This window comes from Bombus fervidus, chromosome 1, assembly GCF_041682495.2.
Source record: "Bombus fervidus isolate BK054 chromosome 1, iyBomFerv1, whole genome shotgun sequence".
In the NCBI taxonomy this organism is placed as follows: domain Eukaryota; kingdom Metazoa; phylum Arthropoda; class Insecta; order Hymenoptera; family Apidae; genus Bombus; species Bombus fervidus.
The window spans coordinates 13087061-13112571 of record NC_091517.1 but is presented as its reverse complement, the minus strand read 5'-3'; the positions used below and the strand labels follow the sequence as shown (position 1 = coordinate 13112571).

Below are 25511 nucleotides of genomic sequence, written 5' to 3'. Positions count from 1 at the left end.
ATTCAGCATTAAATCTACTGTTCTTTACGCAACTTGGCGTATCTTCTTTTCTCCCTCAGAATATTTTATTATAATACTAAAATCGAATATTTAAAAGCCATTTATATTTGAATAATATCAATCAAAATGAAATATTCATTTGTTGTCATATAGATCTAAGAAAAACGATAAAATTAAGGTCACTTGACCGCCGCTTAGTATACTACACACACACACACACACTATACAAAAGATAAGAGAAACATAAGATGGGATTAAAATCATTTAATCTGTACCAATTCCCCTTTCTCTCTGTTCACAGCTTGAAGCTCGAGTGCGAGAAATTGGCCACGGAGAAGATCGAGATTCAGCGACATTACGTGATGGTAAGGAATTACCATTCTGTAACACTAATTCCGGTTAAGTCCGTGCTCTCCTTTCTCCCTCTGACCCCTAAAGTTTCCTTCTGATCCCTTCTCGCTTGGTCCTTCTGCCTCTATCTCTACCCCGTTCTCCGTATCCAGGATAATCATGCTTGCTCGACCGCTAAACCACCTCGGCTTCTTAGCATTAATTGCATCCTCGCCGCACCGACTTTACATTGGCCTGTTACGCCGCGCACATTTCCCCTCTGTTCAGGTATACAGTGTACAGGTACACACAGAGCCTCACAAGGGACACATACACACAAACGAACCACGTGTGCTGGCCTGTGTATCTGTATATTTATCTTGCGCACCTACTGTGCATAGCTAATGATTCTAAGAGGGCCAGAGGTTCTCACTGATTGGAAGACCAGTGGTTGGGAAAATCCAGTGTACGAGCGTATCGCATGCCGGCTTCTTATTTGACAAATAGCTTTACTCCAGTAAAATAAAAAGGCATAGAGGATGGAGGGAATTACACGAGATTAGCATCAAAGTGCTTTGGCATTAAAATTGGAAAAGTTTGAAAAGCTGGAGTTATTCATCTTGGCCTGTGAACTGTCCCCTGTGTGTTTCGAAGCTTTTACAACCGAAAATAATTCAGTTATACCGTGAAAAAAAAAAAAAAAACATGGAAACCGTCAAACGGGTATTTTCAAGGGTTAAAAACGAAAAACTGCGAAAATAATATTTGACTAAATAATGTTATGCGTTTGGTATATATATAAATTTTTTGTAAGCTTTCAAATGGTTTTTTGCGTTTTCTGAAAAATTTGTTTGAGTTGCCACGCTTTTGAAATACATGTTCGATATAGCAATGGGATCTGTCACTTGGAATTTCTATGCAGCGCGTTATAAAATATATGAGGGATATTTATAGGGCCGATTCTAAATATCAAAATGATGAAAAGCGCCGTTTCAAGCTTACCGTTACAGTTATAAACAATTCTATTTTACGCTAGAAATATATTGGTATCAATGAGTCAGCTGATAAAGCTTTTTCTCTGTATCTCACTTAGATTTCAGGTTACTCATTTTTCATCGACGTCGGTACATTTCCAGCGCGAAATGAAATCGTTTGTAACCGACATTTTTCTACATACACTGTCTTCATCGTTTTGATGTTTAGAAATAACCCTCTCCCTTTCTATATATTTTAACCTTTGAATTATATTCCAGGTGATTTCAAAGTTAGAATTCTTGAAAGCCCTCACTGAATCCTGGAAATCTTAGTGTCTCAAGTGTGGAATTTTAATAGATTTTAAAATCTTGACATTATTTAGACTATCCGATATTATACATTCATTTCCAATATCAAGGTATCCAACCAGTACACCATAAGGTATCAGCAATTAATGAGATGAGAAATTAAGGGAGAAATAGAACTGAAGATCTCGAAACATACAAAATTTATAAAACTCTAAATCTAAAAGATTGAAGACTCGTCGAGGCTTTCGAGATTCTCAAGTTTCGGATCGCGATCGAAACGATTTGCATCTTCATAGTCCCGAAAAGCTTCGAATTATGTACTTGCGAGTTGAGATTCGAACACCCGTTACTACGAACGACCCGTCTTGGGACACCTAATGACAAAGTAATACAAGCTGGATGGAGGCGCGCGAGCAATGCCGAAGGATAATGTAGTTGGCCTGGTTGGCTTGTACCCGAATGCTTTCCAACGATCGACCGCCGTAAACCAGTCTAATTATACCGATCCGCGTGTCCCGCGAGGAAATCCGAGCCGCACTCGCTCGCCGCACGCAAGATGGGATTTATTGCCAGGCGTTTTCATGGTAAATGCCTCGCAGTTAACCCTCGCGAAATTGGACTGCGTGCGTGCGCGAGTGCCAGGAAGAGGGAAAGGGTCCACCGAGTAGCGTGTGGTTGGAGTTTATTGTGGTCCCGGTGACACAATTAATCGACGCTGATATCGCGACTATCGTTTATTCGGGGCGTTGTAAAATAGAACGTTTGACATTTTTCGAGTGTTAATTTCGTGTGTTTCGTTTCTTGGATGGGATAGGGCGGTTGAAATTTCTGGAAATCAAATGTCACGCGTAGAGAAACGGTTTCATGGATTCTCATTACTGTCTTTGGGTATCACGTATTCAAGCAAGTTTCTTCTTTGATCTTTCATTTTTCACATGTCGTAACACAGATACACGTGGGTTTGTTATTTGCCTAATGAAAAGATATACAAATTTTGAGCGATAGGAATTTTCTATACGATATAGGTACTTCGTATGAAGAGTATCACGATTAATAAGAGGAAGATAATTCGTTGCTCCGTTATTGTAAATTCATTTGCAATGTTAAAACGTAATAGAACGAGGCATTGTTTCTATCCGTTGCGGTTCTTACGTATCTAGAACGTATACTTGAAATTGTATCTCTTCTACAGCAAGTGTGCGATATTATTATAAATGAACATAAGTGAATGAGATTTCTTACGAACAAAAGCAATTACTACTTCATTGATAACTTGATTGATAACCTTATTAAATGGAAACGTCGATAATGTCTGAAACTTCAAAAGATTATTGCTATCCTTTTATTTGTCATAACCTAATAATAAAATGATAAATTAAAATTCAGATAATATAAACGCAAAAGATAACAGAGGCCAAACACCAAGGAAAATAACATTCTTACAATTTAATCATCGTGATTGCGTCTCATACTTCTCTGTCCTACATAACGCACATAGTTACAGATAGAGAACTATAAGGACATAATATGGCGCCTTGTTCAAGGCCCGTATATCGGTTTGATATACTAATTTATTGTTGTCCCTTGCTACCCTGACGTGGCATTTCGCCTTAGGTTCTGTTTTTCCTCGAACACTCGGATACGAGGGAGTGTCTCTCCCTCGGTCCCTTTCTTGCTGTTCTTGCACAGGGCGTTGTACAGACTTAATTGGCGCGGAGGCGACTAGTTTAAACACGATTAATCAAGCGTACGAGCCAACACGGCTGCCGCCGGAGGAAGTCGCCGTGAAGAGAGAGAGAGAGAAACTCCATGGAGATTTATCGACACGAGCCACGTTGTTCCTCGCGAGACTTTCTAAGACACGTCCTGTCTCATAATTTCTGTTACCGTGGAATGTAGATTTTGTTGCCCCCGGGACGTTATTATTGCTTGTAACATGCACTAAACGCATTGTTTCCCGCTAACGAATAACAACTTCTATGAACGTCCTCGTAAATATTGCCAACCGTGTTGACCTTTCGTTGTATCTCTGTTACGTATTTTAATACGCTGGGATTTTCCATTTTGTTGCGTGTTTCGTCTTATTTACAACAGGGCGAAATATCAAGGATGAATCATTGTCATTAGAATCTTGTCTTTTGCGTTTGGTCGAACGTTCTCTCAGATTGTTTCTGTTACAAGCGCACTATCGGTGAGAACTTTGGGATCAGTTTTTTGGGATCAGAACAGAATTCCGAGCTGATTTTTCTGCTTTTCGGTTCTTCGCTTTTACGGAGCATGTAGTGTGATTCCAAGCTTTTGACATTTGAGACAATTAAAGATATACGAACTCAAGCAATGGCTATGCAGATGAAAATGATCTGCTAATTGTTTCAACCAGTATATGACTAACAGTACAGGCAGTTGTCTTTCATATCTATGTCTGTTAATACTCATCAATTGTTACACAATAGTACAATGATGATGAAAATTTCAAACGTCCTTTCTCCAAACAGCTTATCCTGTTTCCGCCACATTATCCATTTTCCTAAGATATCAAAGTCGTTTCTGAATTTTTCCAAACGCGTTTAATTCTGCGATTAATCAGCAAGCAACGCGCTTCGACCTATCCTCGTTCGAGTTCTCTAAGGGGAGCCGATCGATTTCTATCCGGTCAATAAAAATTTGTCGGATTGAATTACACCTCGGGCACGCCTTGGCCCGATCATTTATCCCCCCTTAACAAGATCACTCTCCGAGAGCAAAAGAGAAAGAAAGAAAGCCGTTCGAGCAATAGTACCGACGCGGCAGTAAAAAAAAAGGCCAGGTCTCTAACAAAAGACCGCTTGTTAACTCGCTTAAACGACGTGTACAGAGTACATCTCGGTGGGGTGTCGGTGCCAAGGCGGAGCAACAACGGTGAGACGAGAAGTAGAAGAAGAAGGAAGAAACTAAGAGAAGAGAAGAAGGGCGCGTTGGCGAATCGAGGGAGATCGCGTGCTTTTTCTCGTTCTCTTTGTCGAGTTCATTAACAAGCGCCACGTTAAGGACGCTGGTGTACAGGGGTCGAGGCCCGTCACGTTAATTTGTTGTGCAAGCCATAATGAGTCGCGGAAGTTGGTCCAGAGAGTGCACTACTACTAAGGGCTGCTGCTGCCGCCGCCACCACCACCATCACCACCACCACCACCACCACCACTACCGCTGCTGATCGTCGCTGCTGGTTCCTGCTGCTGCAGTTGATCTTAACAACCTCTGCCTCCTGCCCTCTTCGCCTCTGTTGCTCTCTTCCTACCACCGCCGTTTCCTCAGCATGTCTACCTCCCTGTCCCCGCTGTGTTCCTTTCCATCGGTGGCTCGCTTCATCCCCCTTCTCCCTCGGGTGGAATAACTTACTTACGACGCAATTAATTCGCCCGTGTAATTACGGGGCTAATGGCCCGTAAAATTAAGAACCTGTACCTGGCTCTCGAGCGTGTTGCACGCGTTCTACTACCCTTCCATCTCTCTCTCTCTCTCTCTCTCTCATCTATGTTCATCGTCTCTTTGCCCTTCATCTTCTATCTATTTCCGTCTTCTTCATACGCTCTCGTATAATTTCTCTCTCCCGCTCACACTCCAATTCGCTCCCTCGCGCAAAATCCTACGTATATACAACCGTCCGCTCCTCTGTCTCTCTGGAGTGTATTCGACTAGACTCGATTAAGTTTATCGCGATTAACGATAATTAATAACGCGTTACCACGGAAAGTGCAGTGCTGCATGCCGTGAGGGAGAGAGAGAGAGAGAGAGGGAGAGAGAGAGACTGGGGGCAGATATAGTCGAAGCTCGCTCGCGCCACCGCTCGTTCACGAGATTAATGGTACCCGGGGATGTTAATGACGCGGATGTGCAAGGAGGCGGCGACGTCGGGCAGGTGGTAGCTCGCCACGATGCCTTGCCGTAAGAAAGCCAGAGGATGAAAAAAAGAAGGCGAAGACGAGGGAGAGAAGGATGTAAGAAAAAAAAAAAAAAGAAAGAAAAAAAGGAAATAAAGAGGAAAGGCGAGGAGAGAGAAAAAAGTAACAACGTCGAAATAACGAAGCAAGACACGGACAAATCTGGCAAATGATGTTAAATTGCTGGCAGTGAAGAGACGCCGCGCTGTACGGACGACGCGATGCTAAATGACCGCCGCTGAGCCTCGGAGTTGACTGTTAAGTAATGACGCTACAAAACGGTCTCTTCGGTAAAATGCTCGTTTACCGCAATTATGACCGCCTCATCGCTGCCCTGCTAACGACCACCGTTGATAGCCGATGAAAGACACTTCGCATTGGGAATTCTAGGAGTTTCCTGTGGTGTCGTAAGACGGCAGAATCGACGCCTTATTATTATTTTTCAATCGTTTGAACATTGTTTCCGTGGAATTGACGGGACGAATCGCTGAGTTTTCGCGGTATAATAATAAGTAGCGAACGATCTGTTCCAGAGAATTCTGTAAACGAGCGGCATTATCCTTTCAGACTTAGTAAATTTCTTTCTTGTCCTGTCTTATTATTGTCCTTTTAAATTTTTATCAGATGTTTTATAAAAGTTAATTGCGTTATTCGAGAAAACGTTGTAAACGAGTAACGTTTAGATTTTTGTAATTCCTTTCAAACCCATCTTTTTATTGTCCCTTCAAGTCACATGTTGTAATTGTGTAGTTTGATTCTGTGGAAAAGTTAATTGATTTGTAACAGAGAACTCCGTAAAAGAGTAATATTATTGTTTCAAATTTTTAATAATTCCCATCTATTTAGTGTATTTTTAAAAATGGTCTACCTGGTATCGTAATTTATAAAAGTTGGTAATTGTTTTCAGAATAAAATTTTGATATAAAACGAGGAAGAATGTTGTGTGAAGGTAAAACAGTTAAGTTTTGTGTTTTGATGTTTTCTGTGCAATATTAGAAATTTGTCTCTATCATCGAGGAAACATTGTAGATAGGCATTATATAACTTATTGCTAGTCTGTTATTTCCACTGAAAGCATCAAAATGATGAAACGGCAACCTAATGACATTATACATAATGGAGAAACATATTTCTGAAATAACGGACCACGTCTTACACATGACGCTTCATTTACATTATTATTTCATCGTATTTGCGAAAATAAATCTTGGAAAGCTCATTCGCGCGTAACATTTCTCTCTTATTATACGCTGGCTGCTTTTTAGTTTGGCATTTCAAGTTATCACAGGCCAGCGTAGTTAAGAATTAATCATTGGAAAATCTAATTAACTCTTTGCTTACAAAAGGCGGCTATGCATGCCTTTAATGTATCATTAACATATTTATGAACTCTATATACAATAATTGTATGTACAGCCAATATATCTCTTAATTACCTGATAATCTCGAATATATTAAAAGGAAAGTGTGGATATTTGTAGCTACATTTACAAGAAATTTAAATGTGTATTGAAGAAATAAATAATTCGATTAAAATGTACAATCGTATGAAATTGAAACATGCGCAAAATATCCAAAAAAATCCGTTACGATATGTAGAATGTGAAATAAATTTCTAGTCAGTTCCAATCTCTCGTTTCTCTAGTTCTTTTCACAAAAACATGAATTTCCATCAGCATATCCAGTCTACCGATATACACTGCGTTTTTGCAATTATATTAAAAAATGCTTCAAAATACGAAATTTAAATAAGAAATTTAATGCTTCTAACGCGTATCGACAACTGATTTCCAAATATAATCTCATCTACTATGCATAATTGTGCTCTTTTAGTATACACCGTAGCTAAAATGTTAATAATCCATTTTCATTTAGAAGTTGACGTATTTATAATTTTGATAACCAATTTATGTTTTCTGTTACAGTATTACGAAATGTCGTACGGCCTAAACGTGGAGATGCACAAACAAGTAAGTTCCTTTTACTCTCTCCAGCAAGAACTATCATAAATTTTCTCGTCATCATTTCCGACGTACAATCGCAATATACAAATTTTTCAAACATGCAACACTTGACTATTTACTCAGGCGCATTGAACTCTCTTTTCCCTTAGATTATCAAATAAAAACGACGATATTCTTTCGATATAAACGTTCTGTCTCGAACCAGTTATTGTAATATATTTTTCAATATGTCGCGAGATTTTAGTAATTAGCTTCTCCGTGTAACGAGACGAGAAAGATCGAAAATCGCTGACACGATAGCCCCGTCTCGTTGCAGGAAATTCAAAAATCAACCGCGAAAACGCGTTTCGCGTGTATACACGCGCACTTCCTTCCACTTGCATTGCATCGCGCGACGATCTTTCTTGGCTCGAGACCCGCGCCGGTTAACGTCGCGTGTTTGCCGCAGTCATTAAGCGGGATAAGTTTGTCCCGTGTACACGGCCGAATAAACATTTGCAGCGATGACTCGACGACATGGGGCAAGGCTCTGAGAGAATGCAGCCGCCACTTTCGATTCCGTTTGCGAACATCTATTCCGAGAAGACGTTCCGTTCGCACGATAACTTGGTAGCCCGTACGCGTCAACGTTCTCCGTGTTTAAAAAAATCAGCTTCGCTACGGAGAATCCACGGATTCTGTCTGCTTCCTTCGAAATATTGTTTCGTACGATTCGAAAATACGAGGACCGAAGAAATTTTGTTTTAAGATTAGGTAGAGAAATTTGAAGATTTGCATCTTAATATATTTTTTAATTATACTTGATAGGTCTACCTTAGAACGTGCACGTATTTGACAGGTCAATCGCGTAAGATTGATATTAATCAAAAATTAGTTTGCAACTGTTATTAGAGATAATCGAGTAAAATTGGTTAATGAAAATTTAGAGTATTTGAATAATTAAACTGTTGCGATAAATCTAGTCTGCCGGATACAGATCGTTTACCTCTATTTAATTTACTAGCAAATTTACTCTAAATTTAAACTAGATTATCTATAACTATTATTAGGAATTTAAATTTATGTATTTCTGACATATCTTTTAAAGTGATCATCAAATATGTGCAGGATTCTTTTCCAATACACCGTAGAAAATCGAACAATCAAAATAGAAGGAAACTAATTTCCGGCTCTGAAAGACCTCGTAATGGTTATTAACTATTAAGTGAAAATTTACATAAAGATAAAGATAAGTGAAGTTCGTAAAAGTCGTATCTTTTTGTTGTTTTTCTTTTCTACTTAGTAATTAATATAAATAGCGCATTCGAATTTTTTGATCAGGCTACATAGATGTAGTTAAGTTGGTGTATGGCTCGTTTCCTATACGCAGAGGACGTAAACTAAGGGATCGGCTCGTTAAACCGGCGAAACCGAGCCGTGACGCGCAGCTTTTCTACGCGTCTCGTTAATCATCCTCCTTATGTCTGGCTGCGTCGCTTATTTCCGCGGTTCCACCGCCTCTTACCAGCTTCTTGCGACGAAAATAGAGACGCAGCCCATCCATGCTAGAAATACGCGGGTTCGATGAATATTGCTTGCATTCCGCCTATTTCCTTTACGAAATGTTGTCGAGTTGCCGCGGCAAAATATTAATTAACCCGTGAAACAAACAGGTTGAACGATTTCACGGTAGAATTATGCACAAATTAATTTTTGGTAAATAACTTTGATCGGATGTAAATATGCGATCGAGCGTAAAACAAATTGAGAGAACGTTAGAAATTGGAAACGTTTGGTTAAAAGGAATTTCTATTGTAATTGTTTCCTTATAATATATTAATATACGAATCGAGTCGATAAATTAATTATACAAATATATATTATATAATGTGACAAAGTATTACGACAATATGTAATATTATAAGAAAAAGTTTAAAGAATTCCTTTTCTCCCTTTCAAGTCGATATTTCTTAAGACTAGGTGAAATTAAATATCTACGCAGTGTAATGTTTTAGAAGAAAATATTCTAAATCTGTAGCCTCGTTGCTCGAAAACTTTAGGGTTGTATAACATCTACGCTTCGCCAATTAAAACTCCAACAAGACACAGTCGACGAAACCAAACAGTTGAAACGTAATTTCGCAGCGGTGTATCTCGTTCTTTTGTACGCCTAATTTTACCGCATCGCGTGTTAAAAGTGTCCACGGTTAAACACTCTGCTTGCGAAAAGTGAGTCGACCAAAAATATTTTCCATCTCTCCGGGCAGCTGGAAAGCATGTGTTCGCCACGAAAGCGAAATAAAAGCTTCCTTCCTCTTTTATGCACTTTGTTGCCGGCACGTTTTACTACGCGTAGCTCTCACGCGTCGACCGATCACCCACTGTGCCAAGTTAAAAAAGTGACGAACCGTGACCGGATCCCTCTTGCACTATTCAATGAAAAACTAATATTATCGGTGAAACTTTACAAGTCACATGTTACAAATTACCAGTGCTACCAAATTCTTATGTACAACAGCCACCGCGTTTGTTAATCTCGCGAATCCAGATCTTTGAGTAAATTTCACAAATTACGAGTCAGCCGATTATCTAATTTCTGGTGGAAATTTATAAAATTATAAGATAGAATTTTGTAACTTATAACTCGTAACTTGTCAGTTCATTGATATTATACGAATTAATTTGATATTTTTACTTTGAGTCAATAATTACGAATCCATATGAAATTTAAATGCTTCCCCACTATTTTCAGATTTCTTATTTTAATCTTAACATTTCTAACACGCAGCATCTCGTTTGATAATCTCGCGAATTTAGATCTTTGAGTAAATTTCACAAATTACGAGTCAGTCGATTATCTAATTTCTGGCGGAAATGTATAAAATTATAAGATAGAAGTTTGTAACTTATAACTCGTAACTTGTCAGTTCATTGATATTATACGAATTAATTTGATATTTTTACTTTGAGTCAATAATTACGAATCCATATGAAATTTAAATGCTTCCCCACTATTTTCAGATTTCCTATTTTAATCTTAACATTTCTAACACGCAGCATATGTAATATTACTTCAAATGCTAGTAAAATAGTAGAAAAAAGAAAAAAGTATTGCTCCAAAAACTACATGGATAAATAAATGATAAATTTATTTTGAAAGACAGCGAATTAATTTCTACACCTAACGTTTTTATATAAATATTAATCGGCAACGAACGTTTCTCATTAATTTCGAACGTACCTTTGTTCCTTTTACAGGCCGAAATATCGAAGAGACTGAATGCTATCATCGGACAGATCCTGCCCTTTCTGTCTCAGGAACATCAACAGCAAGTTGCAACCGCTGTTGATAGGGCGAAACAGGTCACGATGACGGAGCTGAACTCCATAATTGGGGTAAGTGCGCGTCATGCTCCGTAATTGACTAATTTTCCAACAGAGGAGAGCGGTTGTTCGATCAGCATTACGCGTCAGGATATCGCAACAGGTGCATCGTGAAATTACGCGTTTCCGTCGAAGAAAAGGTTTAGTAATCATCTGTCAGTTTCAGTACCTCGGATACAATCGAGCGGACGTTTAAAGGATCGCTTTAAATAAGTTTTATCGGTGTCGTAAATTTTTTCATTGAGATATAGTCGAGCTTTCGTTAACCTTCATCCTCTTCATCGTGTCGATTTGAACCGTTGCGATAAACGCGAAAGTGCAATATTGCTACGTGTTGTTTTATTATTTGTAAATCATATGAATGATATTCGTAGAAATACAAATGAGTCACAGTTAAATTCCTTTATCAAGTTGTACATATTTACGTACGATTCGCCTTTTCTGGATAATCATACTTGATGACCACACATCCAATACCTTCAATTTGGTCGCATAAAAAATGTATCACATCGATTCGAATTTAGCCTGTTGTACACTTTTACAATCAAAGAGTAACACCGTTTGTTACTCTTATAAGATACGTATAAATAATTAGAACTTTATCTTTATGCAAACCCATATTCTCGAGAATATGATAAAAAAATCTACAACTTGGCTAGAAAATTGTTCTACCTACCAAGTATTATACAAATCACTATACTTGCATGTTTTATATATTTTTTCATACCATGTGCATTCTGCGCAATTTGGTACTTTCACATTATAAATGCATAAAGATCGGCAACCTACCCAGAACCCATGTACACAAAATGATCGTTCCAACCCATACCATATACCTCTTTTCTCATATCTACCGTATCTTCCGTATCTTCAAAGCGAAGTATCGCATGTTGCACTTAGAAGCCACAACATGATCTGCGATATTTCGGCGACGAAAAAAAGATGGGTGCACACGCAAAAACCTACCGCAGCAGGCAAAACGCGAGACAATTTTACACGCGACCAGCCGTTTATTCGGCGAGCGGGTAATTTAAGGTCGTTAAGTCGGGTGAATCACCCTTGCGTATCCATTACCTGACCTGGACGAGTCGCAAACGCGTTTCCACTTAAAGAAAAAAAGAAAAAGAATTTTTTCCCGCCACCCAAGATCGCGTACGTCCGTCGTTGTCGAGCGAGCTTCAATTTACATAATAGTCCACCGAATCTAACCGCACGACCATGTGTACTCGTGCAGACTGGAAAGGGAATGAGGTGTAGGTAAGCCGAGTCCTTTCTTCGCGTCTCGTGTACGACAGACTTCCGGTGGGAAACGTTTTTCTCATACTCATAGGCTGCATGCCGGTGATAGCAGGGTCGACGAATGCGAAATTGGCATTCGACCGCCGCGGCACGTATAATTGAGTTCCGTGTCGGTTCTCGCGTGCACGACTTGAATAATTCCCGATCGCCTAAACGAATGCACGGTCCTCGTGGCCCCGGACACGCTTGAATTACTCTTTCTGCACGTGTGCCGCTACACGCGCGCTAAAAACACCGCAGGCTAAAGGGAAATTTGGTAATCATATACGGCGAGCAGAAAAACTGACCCAATATGAGGGATTCTTTTTAAGAAATTATGATTTATGATGATGATGATTTATTTGTATTACGAGACACAGAAAATCGGAAACATATACTGAACGACTACACAATGCATTTGTATACAGAGATCAGACCAATTGCACTGAGAAGCAAGGAATGGACAGAAATAGTAACAACAAACCAAAAAATATATGACAACTGGCAAACTTCATGAAGGGAAGCAGAAAGTTGGATGCTTTCCGCATGAACGAACAGAGAAAGGAGGAACAGGAACGAAACACCAAAGACTGACACGTAGAAGATGTACAGGATGAGGTAGAATAAAGAGCGATTTTGAAAAGTCTGTAGAAAGGAACAATCAATTTTTCGAATTGTTATTTTCACCGCTTTAAACTACGTAAAAAAGTATTAAAGAAAAATAAGTATTAGAATGAAAAAGTAACTAATTTTTAAAAATAACTCTGGTAATATGACGTGCGCTCAGGCACATACATTCTTCCAGCAGGGCTCTCGAGTTATTCGTTACATTCCACGGCATTGCCAGTGGAATTTGAACCACTTCCTGTCTGGAAATGGGCCTCGCCGCTCATCCGTAAATTATTTGTAATGTCTTGATTAATTAAATTTAAAAATTCTTCACGGAACCGTCTTCGGTTCACATTTTCTGTTTCTTTAAGAACCTGAACCATTTGGATTTAGTACGGATGATGGTGTAGATGATTGCGTAAAATTCATCTAATCGTTCTATTGGAAATCCCAAATGTAGCGCTGTGTCGGCGAGCCAAACGACGCAGACTTCTTGCGATCGCAACTCTTACACGCTCGATGTTTTCGGTCTTACGCACTGTTTTTGGTCTTCCAGGCGTTTTTCTTGTCGTTGATGAAGTCTCTTCAAAGTTCTCAACTGATTTTTTGATCGTAAAGGCAGATGGCATCGGTCTGAATGTTAAAATGGTTGCGGAAAGCACCGTTTTAATAAAACGTTTTGGCAGCATACGCGCGATGCTGAAGAGAGGTCCACCGCTCCATTGATACAGCATCCCCACTCTCTCCCATCGACACAACACGATTCCCGCGCTTTTCAAAATTGCTCTTTATTCTGTCCACCCTGTATAATAATACGTGTAATAAATTAAGATATTGATCTACCTAGATAAATAACATAAAAGGAATAAACTGAGATAAGAAAAAATGCAGCGAATGTTCATACATGCGGAAAGATTGTAACAATCATAAGCCTTAATACAACAAACGAATACAATAAGATACGATATAATATACGATATGGGAGAAACTTATTAGTTGCATTTAATGATATTTTATTTTCTTAAGGTTTTATCTCGTAATAGAGATGAATGTAATTATAATAGAAAAATATATTTAAAGCAAGTTTAAGTATAAGTACAATGTGTATGCTGGTCCAAATCAGCAGGCTGGCAGTGTTATTTTACGAAAGAGCTTCGAGGCCATGGGTTTATGGGTATTTATACAATTACAGAAAACTGACCTGGTCTGTATCTCGTTGCAGCATCTGTGCAAGGCATGTTCCTAGAAAACTATGAGGCTTAGAAACCCTTCAAATCGATTTAGTACTAAACAATACTGAATGGTTTCAAGGACTAAGAAAACTAAGCTTTAAAAAAGATGTGGAGTTTTCCTTGAAGTGGGACCCACTTCAACGTATTTTAACACTTTAACTGCCACACCGAAATTACATGCTTCGCTCAGGACGCCACGGGAGTATTTTTATTATTCAAAGCATATAATGGTAGAATAATAATAAATCGATGATGTAAGACAACATTCTTCCCCAATGGATCATTTATCTTATTGGCGGTCACGGGTGACCACCGTGGCGCCTTGGTAACAGTTGATAGCGACATATTATAACAAGCCTTCGTTTATTTCAACAAACCATTCGCATTCGTTGTCTCGTCGTAAGCAAAACGTGCAGAATATATTGTTGAAACGTGTAGAAGATATTAGTAAACCGTATTTGCTCATTCTGTGTATAATAGTAAGGTATGTGCACACTTCTAACTGCGCGACACGAAATGCGGAAGAAAGAAGGGCAAGCGTACCTTCTCCTTTTTTTTTCTTTTTTTATTTGGAAGTAGTTTACAATCAATTCTCATTGAGAATTATAAGTAAATTATTCTGGCGTGGTACTATAACGTGAATAATAAATGATCATCGTATATTTGCTTCTAGGTGAATCTAATGTTTAAATCTAGAGAGTAATGTCTTTTTAGCCAGCGGATCTGATCCGTCGTGTCAAGTAATTGAGTAACTAGTGGATTTTGGTGGTTGTTAATTCTTATGTTATATTTATTACTGAATTTGGATATTTCTTCTTTAACTGTAAGTGTCTTAAGGTCGCGATGTATTGTTTCGTTAAGCGCACCTCACACGAAAATTTTTCAGAGAGTGCTATAAAAAACTGTTAAACAGTTAGGATCAAACATTGCTAAGAATCGGACCAAAAGATGACCACCTATTGTCCAGATTGTATCGATGAGCCACATTTATGTTTAAAGTGTTTTAACACAGTGCACCGTTAGATGCAAGATTAATTCCCATTTTTTTTTATTGATGTTTTAATAAAAATGTTTAATTGTTCAATGGGGCACTTTTTATTTCAAAGTATCTTCTATTTATCGGTTCTATTCAAAATGTCCCAACTGTCAATTTTCATTCAATTTTTACAACTGTAAAAAATTCAAGCGCGCTCCGGTCACCAATAACCACCGTGACGTCATAGGAGAAACCGTCATATATGACCAACGTGTCAATCAAAGCGTTAATAGGATTCAAGTAAGTTTATTAATCAGAGTAGTTAATTCAACTTTGCACGGTTCAATAAAAATTGATCAAATCATGTTTGTTTCCCTTTTTTTTTCGTCTGCTCGCGAGATGTGTTTGACGTAAGACTGAATGAAACGATATATGTAGATAAAGAAAGTTAATTGAACTTCGTCTGACTGATATCAAATTCGTCGGCGATCGAAGTATTTTTACCGGAATGGGCCAGATTAATTTTTGACGGTCGAAATGCTTGTAACGAAGCATTATAGAAATTCGAATGTCGGCTATTAATTATACCAGTTCTTTTTTACAGAAAAAAGAAAACTGTTGCTTTTGATTTCTGATTTCGACGTCCGATTTCTTCTGCCATTGAAATTTACTACGTCATTACCACGAGTCTCCCATAAAAACCCACCAACCCGTCAGAAAAATAAAAAAGAGCCATCAAACGTTATCTGGTCCGATCACCGCAGACAGAATCAGGCTCTCGTTGGGGCGTCCTCGATTTAACGAGCGCAGGCCTGACCGCTAGAAATCGTCGGATCGAGGTCGTGACACAAACCGCAATCTGCAGTTGCGTAATACGCGTCATCGGCATGTGGGGACGCATAATCAGCGCGTGCACTCAGCGCCGACCAGTGGCTAATACAAGGTGAAGCCGGCAACGTTACACGTGCACATGCACTCCTCTCGTTCGCACATGTGGTTAGCGCATGCTGATGTACTTACGAAGGGGAGACGTTCCAATGTTTCCAGTTCTATCGTCGTAGGGTTGGAACATGCTAAATAAAGACGCGAAAACAAGGTAGAGATAAATCGAACGAGATAGAGAAAGGTACACACATATACATATAAATATACAAAAGGAAAGCGTAGTGGAAAGCAACGACGAACGCAGAAGGGAGACAGAAACGGACAGGGCAGAACGGCAGGGGCCAAAGGCTGAAGGGACGACAGAGGCAAATAGACATAAGCGCCAACCCCCATGAATATGTATTACTCGGTAAACAGGGGTTGAATCAATATTTCGTTTAATAACACTGCACGCTGGAACGCAATTCTCCCTGCCCCGTTTCTCCTATCTCGCTTCCACCCTTCCTTGTCTCCGCTGTATCCCATTGCACCTCTCTGTTTCACCCTGTCTCGTTTCGTTCCCCATTTCCTCTTCTTCTTGCACCTTTGAACGCGCGTATCGCACGCTTTCCTGCACGCACAGACAGATACGATAGCCAGCCAGCCGGCCAGCCAGCCAAGGGGGATGCATTTGTACAGGCGCATACAGGATATTCCCTGACACGTATTTAAACGTACAGGTATGGACGAGTCGCACCTCCGGCACTGCGCGATGGTGCCGGACCGATCCTCCCCTCAGGCATCAGGCCAGCCAACCCTCCTCGTACTGTAGCTTCCCTTTCCGCGTATTATTCACGCCGCGTTAAACCTCGTTTGGGACTATTACGTTTCGTTTGCCGCGTTGCACGAACGACGACGCCCCCTGTTCCCCCCTGTCGGTTCTCTCGCGTTGCTTCGAATACGAATTGAATACCGTCGGGGGCTCGTGCACGCTCAACGTGGCCTATGCTCGCCGATTTTCGCTATACACGTACGTGTTTGTTACGGACATCGGTTCTTTCCCCACGCCATCAGGTCAAACCGTCGGTCACAAGGATTGGAACTTTGAGACGCTTTGGTCGATTTTTAATAACAACATGGGAATCTTATCAAAAGGGTGAAGATCAATGTGGTAGTAATGTTTATCGACTTTAACCGACGGCACTGGAAGTGGACTATTTTTCTAATCTAAAATTCTTTTTCCACTCTTTGGTTGCGTACTAACGATGAGTTAGTATTTAGAAACTCTGGCAGTTAAAATGCTTTTTATGCAATCGTCGGGCTATAAATTGAAATCAGTTATTATTCGCGCTACGTCATCGCGTTAAGATCGTATTGAGAAACAGTATATCTTTTTCTTCTTCAATAGGAAACTGAGTTATTCTTGTTGCATAGCTCTAGAATCAGCGAAATAGAATATTTTATTATACAAAAATCGAACTCAGGGTACACGACAATGAACATTTAGAGAAAAATTCAAGCCTCTTGCATTTTGAATATCGCGTGTCTATTGCTCGTTCGACAATTGCTTCTGTACTTTGTATTTTTACATTTAATTTCCTTTTCTTTTTCTTTTTTCGATTGGTATTAGTTTGTGAAATGGGGAAAATATTATAACTGACGTTTACGCATGTTTGATGGATGATACAGGGGTGGGAATTTTGGTCAGGGGTGCCGAAATTTGATCAGGGGTAATCGATACGTTTTGTTATGTATAAAGTGGAAAATGATTATACGGCGTGGTGGTAATGGTAGTATTATGGATATAGCGTAGCGTTCGAAATAAAAAAGGGTAATTTATGTAAATGGTATTCTTGGAACTGGCGAACATACGTGGAAAGTTGTGATTCAGTGGCTGAGAATCTTTCGATGAATTGAACGTTAATAAAATCAGTCGATTATTTAAGCTGTACCAACGACGTTATCGATGTTATATTTTTGGCAAATTCGTTTAAAATGCGTCTTAATATCTGCCCAATAATAATAATGTCCAGTGGACGCGTATTTCTGTCATTCGAAAGCAACGTGCTTTCAAGTGGTCGAGTTAAATTTAGACGAAGCGAAAGGTTATCTTCGGTATTCGATAAAATTATTCAGTATTCGAATGTTCCTTGTAAAAATAAACTCTTCCGCGCATTCGCCTCTCTCCGTAAAAACATGGGTTTAGCAGCGGCTAAAATATCCTATCGGAGTAAACATATTTAAAATAGAACTAATTTTCCAGCACGAAGACGTAATCTGCGAGTGATCAAAATAGTTCATAATTGTTAAAATAGTTGCACTATTAATCGAGGTCGCTCTTTATTTAGAAACTTGAACTCTCTTCCGCGATTACTGTTCTATTCTACTTCTGTTTTGTCGTAATTTTAATTGCGTTACTCATTTTCTCTATCCTTCTCTTTCTCTTTACTTACACATTCAACATTTGACTCTACGTATAAAGCAAACGTAGTGTAAAAACTTCCTACTCTTTCAATTATGTTCACAAAAATATGAAGCCGCGCAAATATCCTCGATCTAGTATTAACCGCCGACTTAATATTTCCAAACGTTTAAAACTCCCACTGCAAAGCTCACTAACCGATGTCCACAAAGCGTTCGAAAAAAAGAAGAAAAAGAAGGGAAATTCCGCAGCAAATATCGCGCGAAACATCAAACGCCGCAGACCGTTTACCGTGCACGTCGATAAAAGCTCTCGACGGCTACCTCGAAAAAGCGGGGCGTTTCTTGAAAAAATCGATACCCCTGAAAAATGAACGTCAACGAGGCCTTCCTTCTCTTGCAAACGTTTCACCGTCTCGCGGCGCGATCCCCGTGGCCCCTTCCTGGTCGTTCGTCGAGCGGGCTTCACAGCATAGAAAAAGTTGTTGCGCGTCAAAAGCCCCTCGCCGGAAGTCGAGTGGCCGCAAGGCAAATTGCAAGCTACATCCGTGGAGTAGGTACACGTGCGTAGGGCGGTGCAAATACGTCCCTAGGGGGTAAACTGTGCTGCGGGAAGACCGTACGAGCTGTATACACACACGCCAAGCCGCGACCCCTCGCCGTCCCTTTTGGCCCATTCAGCGACAGTCCAGGAAAATAACTATCGTACACAATCGGCGCGTAGCCCGAGAGGGGTTATTTCGCATAATCCACCCTCGTCGGTGCGACCACGACCCTCGTTCTACGAGAATCGTGTGTTACTTTCTCTCCCCTTCTACTCTTCTTTGTTCCTCTCGGTCGATCCCTAAATACCTAAGTGAAATCCACGATAAGCATGATTCGCTCACGTAACGAGTTTACCGGCCTCTGTTATCCCCTCTTGATCTAACATTGGATTTCTCCTGCCCTCGACAACTTGTTTTCTGTCTTCTTCGTCCTGAGTTTCTTTTTTCGTCTTCCCGTTTGTGCTCTTCACCGGTCTGTCCGCTCTTGTGCTCGTTGATTCACCTCCTCTCTCCCTATTTCTCGTTGCCTCTTATGGAGTAGCTCTTGGGACACCGTGGCCATCGTCATTGGTCTGCAAGGGTTCTCGAACACGGATTCGTTTTCACCCCTTACTCAGGGCGTATAACGTCAGCTTGGATTTTCTCGACGATGACATTTCATCCTGACGCCGATGGATGGTGTCATCTAAGAAAACATCCACAGGGGATGTACTTCTGTGGTTCGAGTTATCGGTGATTATTATGGGAGACGAAGTTTTATGCATTTTATGGAAGATTCGAAGGCGATAAATACACAAAATGCAATGTAATATTTAAAAATGTGTCGGATAGAGAAAGAACCTGTTCTAATATATTTAATAAACGAAACACACATTTCTGTATAGTTTCTATCTCTCTTCTTGTATTCATAAAAGTATGAATTTACATAAATAGCGATAATGGTATAAATAGAATGTCGAATATCTGAACCATATGAAGAATTCAATTTTTATATTTAACTCCTTTGTTCTCAAATAAACCAATAGTGTTACGATCGATGAAACGCAATCAAAATTTAAACACAGACAATATTAATATAATACTATTCCGATAGTATTAAAGAAATCAACTAGACAATAATACTACGCATATTCGATCGTTATTTTCTTTGTACAAAATTATTTCTTTTGTAACGAAAGATTGATTAATTCACTCAATAAAATAATGTTGTTATATGTGAAAATTGAACCACGGTGATAACTATTTTTTCTGTGTTTTAGCAACAGAGACCTGACATATCAAGACTGCTGCAGCAAATGCATGCTCAACAATTGCCACCGGGGACGGCGATAGGCGCTCATCCAGGACTACCCGGACTTCCGGGACTAGGACCAGCTGCTGGACTTCCGGTGCCAACTTCCGCCTCCGCGGCTCTTCTTGGCCTTGGCTTAACGCCGGCTGCTGCCACAGCACCGGGCACAACAGCGGCTCATCCATTGTCGATGTTGAGTAAAACGGAATTACATCGTGGTCAACCCGATGATTTAAAAAGCAATGGCGGTGAGTATTCTTGCTTCTCTTTTCGATCAAAGAATACAAAGTTCCCATTAGCTTCTAAGAATTTTAACCCTTTGATAGCCCTAAGTGATTTCCCATTTTTATCGTTAATTTTGTTGTAAAAAAAATAAAAAAAGGATTTCTTGTATAATTTAACGTTGAATATATTACGGTAGATTCTTTTCTATTTTTAATTTGGATATGTGGTATTTTGATATGGAAAATAGAAGCATTAAATAAACGAAAATAGTACTCTTCTGTGCTCGGAGGCAAATATTATCGTGATTTCTCGTGGAAAATAAGAGAAATATCGGAGTAACGGAGTTAATACTAATAAAACAAGAGAAACTAAGGAGAAATCTACTGTTCGATGGTACAAAGCCTCGTTCATTTAGCTAGAAAAGTCAACAAAAATACCGATAAAGATAATGATTCCTCGACGTACGTTACTCATAAAATATGCTTCTGATGGAACGGAACGATCAAATAAACCGCGTATTTTCGCCAAAGAAAATCAACACGCGTGTATCATCGACGAAAACGTATCTCAACTCCGACACATCAGCAAACCAGTAGGTGGAAAAGTTAATTACGGCATAATACGTATGAGATCATATGCTATATTTATCTCTAAATTATTAGAAAAAGAATTCCATCAAAATTACAATACTATATACTGTATTTGGTAGCCTAGAATCTGAAAAAGAACTCACGGTCCGAGGCATCAAAACCCATTTTAACGTCGGTGCCTGGAATCAAATTAGCGCCAGTTAATTTCCACGCTTCCTTTTACGACGCATTACATTCCCTTCTCCCTCGCAGCAATTCCAAAAAACCACAGAAGACCGCGGCGCGGCGGGTGCGCACCCCTCCGCGCCACACGCTTCCCTTCACGATCGAATTCCTCGCCGCGGCTCGCTCCACGAGAATCGTAAAACCCCGGAATACTCGTTATACGCATACCTTCCGCCCTTTCACACGATTTTAATTGCCACCTCTGTGGGTAGCACGGCGGGAAAAGAAATTAACGAAATTCCGGCCTTTGGTCACGTTCGAGTGGCGCTGCGCCCCGATATAACGAATCACACCAGCACGAGCGCATGCGCAACTACGAGCGAGCGAGAAGCGAGCGAGTTCCATGCTGCAAACGGTCCAGTCCCATCGCGAGGTTTTTTCTCTTTTTGTCACCATCATCCGTTTGATCCCGCTTTTGCGATACCCTGAACAAAAAAAAAAAAAAAAAAAAAAAAAAAAAAAAAAAAAAAAAAGGGAAGAGAGGACCAGTCGACCGACTGTAGCCTATATGTGTATATGTACGTGTTCTGTGTATATTGGTCTGTATATATGTATATGTATGCGCTATCGAAAATGGGTGGTCGGGAGCACTCTGGACCACGGGACAGTCGACAGCGGGGGAAGGGTATACGGGGGTGAGGGAGGGAAAAAAAAGAATATGTAGCCGACGTGGCGCGAGCGTGCGGCTCGGCTCGCTCAACTGGAAATTTTCAAAGCGCTTTTCGGGTATCCGCTTTCGAGGCGGGGGGTGAGCGTGTTTGCGTCACCCTGTTAGCGGACACCGGCGGTTTTGAGCGAAAAGCGCATAAATATGCATGAAGATCATTTATACGGGCGCCTCTCGCGCTTCTACTATCCACGCCACGCTATGCCACATCGCATACGTATCTAACACACACATAGATATAGATATATATATAGAGAGAGAGAGTGAACAGGCTAGTCCCCCCCTGTTTCGGCTCACACCCCTGCTGTCTCTTTTTTATGGGCACGTTATTAACATTTTATCGACGCGCGGTGGCCGGGATTTCGACAGTTTTTTTCACCTGCCCCTTTCCACCCCTAAATCGTCCTCCCATTTCACCCCATGCATGAAAATGATTTTTTTTTCTCGCCCCTCCTCCCATTGAAAACGCACGGCTTTTGACTGACGATTGTTTGCATTTGTCTCGTTACAGGTCTCAGCTCGACCGAGGAAAGACACGTGAGTAGAAAATATATTGTTCTATTGTTTTTTCTATATTTCCTTCGCTTTCTTCTGTACTCGCCATTATCGCTACCTTTTTACTTTATCTCTCTATCTTTCGAGCGAACGAACAATTGTTTACGAGTTATATAAACGAATTTCTCGAGTGATCGGAGAATTTTTGTATGAGAAACTCGCCGTTAATGAAATTTTGCTCTTTCGCTTCGCGTACTTTTATATTCGGTTGGAGTGCATTTAGTTTTTCTTTCGTTGCTTTTAACGAGTAATTTACGGGACGGTTGACGCGTGTACCGGCGCAGAAATCACGCTCAACGATAACGTCGCCGTTTCGAATTAAATTATTAATGGACGTTGAAGTGGCGGCGACGTGGTGCTTTTTGTTAGAATTTTCGAGCGTCAGAGATGTAAAGAGCGTGTGTTTGGGAAGTGAGAAATGTAAAGAGAGAGAGAGAGAAGTAAATGAGGGGAAGGGATGGAGAAAGGGACGAGCCGCGCTTTATTTTTCATGTGTCGTAATTAAGGTTTACTACGCAAATGAAATTATGTCAGCGTCGCTGTTTTATCGCGGATGAAACAATAATATGCGCCGAGATTTACGGACCCATATTTTCGCTCCGGTAAATATTTCTCCACTGAAACGCAGACAAATCATTTATCGAAATGTCGAGTTAACAATCGGATTATCCGTCGAACTTCTACGTACGATCTATCGCATAAATAAATAAATATGCGAACGGATGGGCATTTTTTACCGCTTATCCGTTCTCGCCGCTGTTTCCGTCTGAAATTTCCAAAGGATTTAATGACGTAGATAAATAAATCCAATTGAAACGAATCGAACGAACGACAAAAATCGTCTCTGTATTTTCAACGATTAAAATTGCTTCAACATCCGCGTCTCTGTTATTGAATTTATGACGCGCGATGTGCGTGCATTCAGCGTGGAAAGAAGTTCGTCTCTCCATCGGTGATATGTAATAAATCGACGTCACTTTTTGGATGGATAGGAATTAACAATAACATTTAACAATAATTTAAAGTCACGTTTAAAAATATCACGTTTCGTTCACTGTAACAATAAATATTTTTGATTTTATGTACTAACAGGTTCGTATATGTGTATAGTTTTTCCTTAAAACTATCTATTTTCTTTTTTGGGGGGGAGGGATACAATCGCAGACGAAAAATTAAAATTCCTGCGAAGTAAAAATATAAACTAAGGTTCCTACGAAAAGAGTTATAACAATGTTTGAAAAAGTAAAAACATAATAAAGAATTTGATATTTAGTAAGTGTTTGTTACTTCTTGGCTTCTTGAACGTTTAATAATATTATTGAAGAAACAATCGTTCCTCTCTGACGCATTTTATCTTAAAGAGCGTATTTTAGTTAATCTTTCGTAGACAATTGTATCTCTCAAGGAGGTGAATCAAATCTGATATAGAAAGATAATACAAAACAATAAGAAAGAAGTTCAGTCATTGTTAATGGTGTTTATTGGCTTCTACGAGACCTGTACATATCGTTTATGACGTTTTGCAACTGTTCTTACATTGTTACTAATATAATATAATATCTCAATTTTTAATATTTTCCCTGACATTTTTTCATTTCTCATTCACGTTAAAATATTTGAAGTTTATCAATACATCTAGATTCGTTGCAAGACAAGTAGTTTATACGATAAGAGTTTTCCAATTTTCCTCACCAACTACTTTATTTTATCCACATAATACCAGTTCACGTTCAGATAAATAGATTCGATTAACAAAAATCTATTTAAAAATGTCAAACACGTTGACTGCCACGATGGTCATTGGTGACTGGAGCGCTTGAACTTATTACAATTTAAAAATTGTATGAAAATTGACAGTTAGGGCATTTTGAATATAACCGATAAATAGAAGATACTTTGAAATAAAAAGTGCCCCATTGAACAATTAAACACTTTTATTAGAACATCAATAAAAAAAGATAGGAACAAATCTTGCACCTAACGGTGCACTGTGTTAAAACACTTTAAACATAAATATGGCTCATCGATACAATCTGGACAATAGGTGGTCATCTTTTGATCCCATTCTTAGCAATGTTTGATCCTAACTGTTTAACAGTTTTTTATAGCACTCTCTGAAAAATTTTCGTGTGAGGTGCGCTTAACGAAACAATACATCGCGACCTTAAGACACCTACAGTTAAAGAAGAAATATCCAAATTCAATAATAGATATAACATAAGAATTAACAACCACCAAAACCCACTAGTTACTTAATTACTTGACACGACGGATCAGATCCGCTGGCTAAAAAGACATTACTCTCTAGATTTAAACATTAGATTCACCTAGAAGCAAATATACGATGATCATTTATTATTCACATTATAGTACCACGCGAGAATAATTTACTTATAATTCTCAATGAGAATTGATTGTAAACTACTTCCAAATAAAAAAAGAAAAAAAAAGGAGAAGGTACACTTGCCCTTCTTTCTTCCGCATTTCGTGTCGCGCAGTTAGAAGTGTGCACATACCTTACTATTATACACAGAATGAGCAAATACGGTTTACTAATATCTTGTACACGTTTCAACGATATATTCTGCACGTTTTGCTTACGACGAGACAACGAATGCGAATGGTTTGTTGAAATAAACGAAGGCTTGTTATAATATGTCGCTATCAACTGTTACCAAGGCGCCACGGTGGTCACCCGTGACCGCCAATAAGATAAATGATCCATTGGGGAAGAATGTTGTCTTACATCATCGATTTATTATTATTTTGCCATTATATGCTTTGAATAATAAAAATACTCCCGTGGCGTTCTGAGCGAATCATGTGATTTCGGCGTGGCAGTCAAAGTGTTAACTAAAATTTCATTTCGTTTTTTCGAAGCTTCAAACAATGTTAGCCATACGTAGCAATGTTATCTGCAACAGTGTTAAACGCAAAACTTCATTCCAATAAATAAAGTCTAGATAAACGGAGTCCCACTCTACGGAATTTTCTTCGATGACGTAAATGATGCACTCGAGACAACCATATATTTCTAATCTCGGGGTTGCAGCATGAACACGCGGCATGTATACGCACCTACAACGTACTCGACGTACGAGCACTCGCAACGTGACCTCCTCAATCTCTCTCTCTCTCTCTCTCTCTCTCTCTCTGATTTCCTCTCCTTCTATCGT

At 39.6% G+C, this 25511-nt stretch overlaps 1 protein-coding gene across 1 annotated transcript in view; it reads left to right on the top strand.

Moving 5' to 3' along the window:
- LOC139986698 (protein groucho) overlaps positions 1-25511 on the top strand; it is an 82423-nt gene that overhangs the window by 41679 nt on the left and 15233 nt on the right. Inside the window, exons 4-8 of the mRNA XM_072002234.1 lie at positions 302-365; positions 7456-7500; positions 10732-10869; positions 20042-20321; positions 22292-22317. Of these exons, the coding sequence (XP_071858335.1) occupies positions 302-365; positions 7456-7500; positions 10732-10869; positions 20042-20321; positions 22292-22317 (553 nt within the window). The remainder of the gene's footprint in view (positions 1-301; positions 366-7455; positions 7501-10731; positions 10870-20041; positions 20322-22291; positions 22318-25511) is intronic.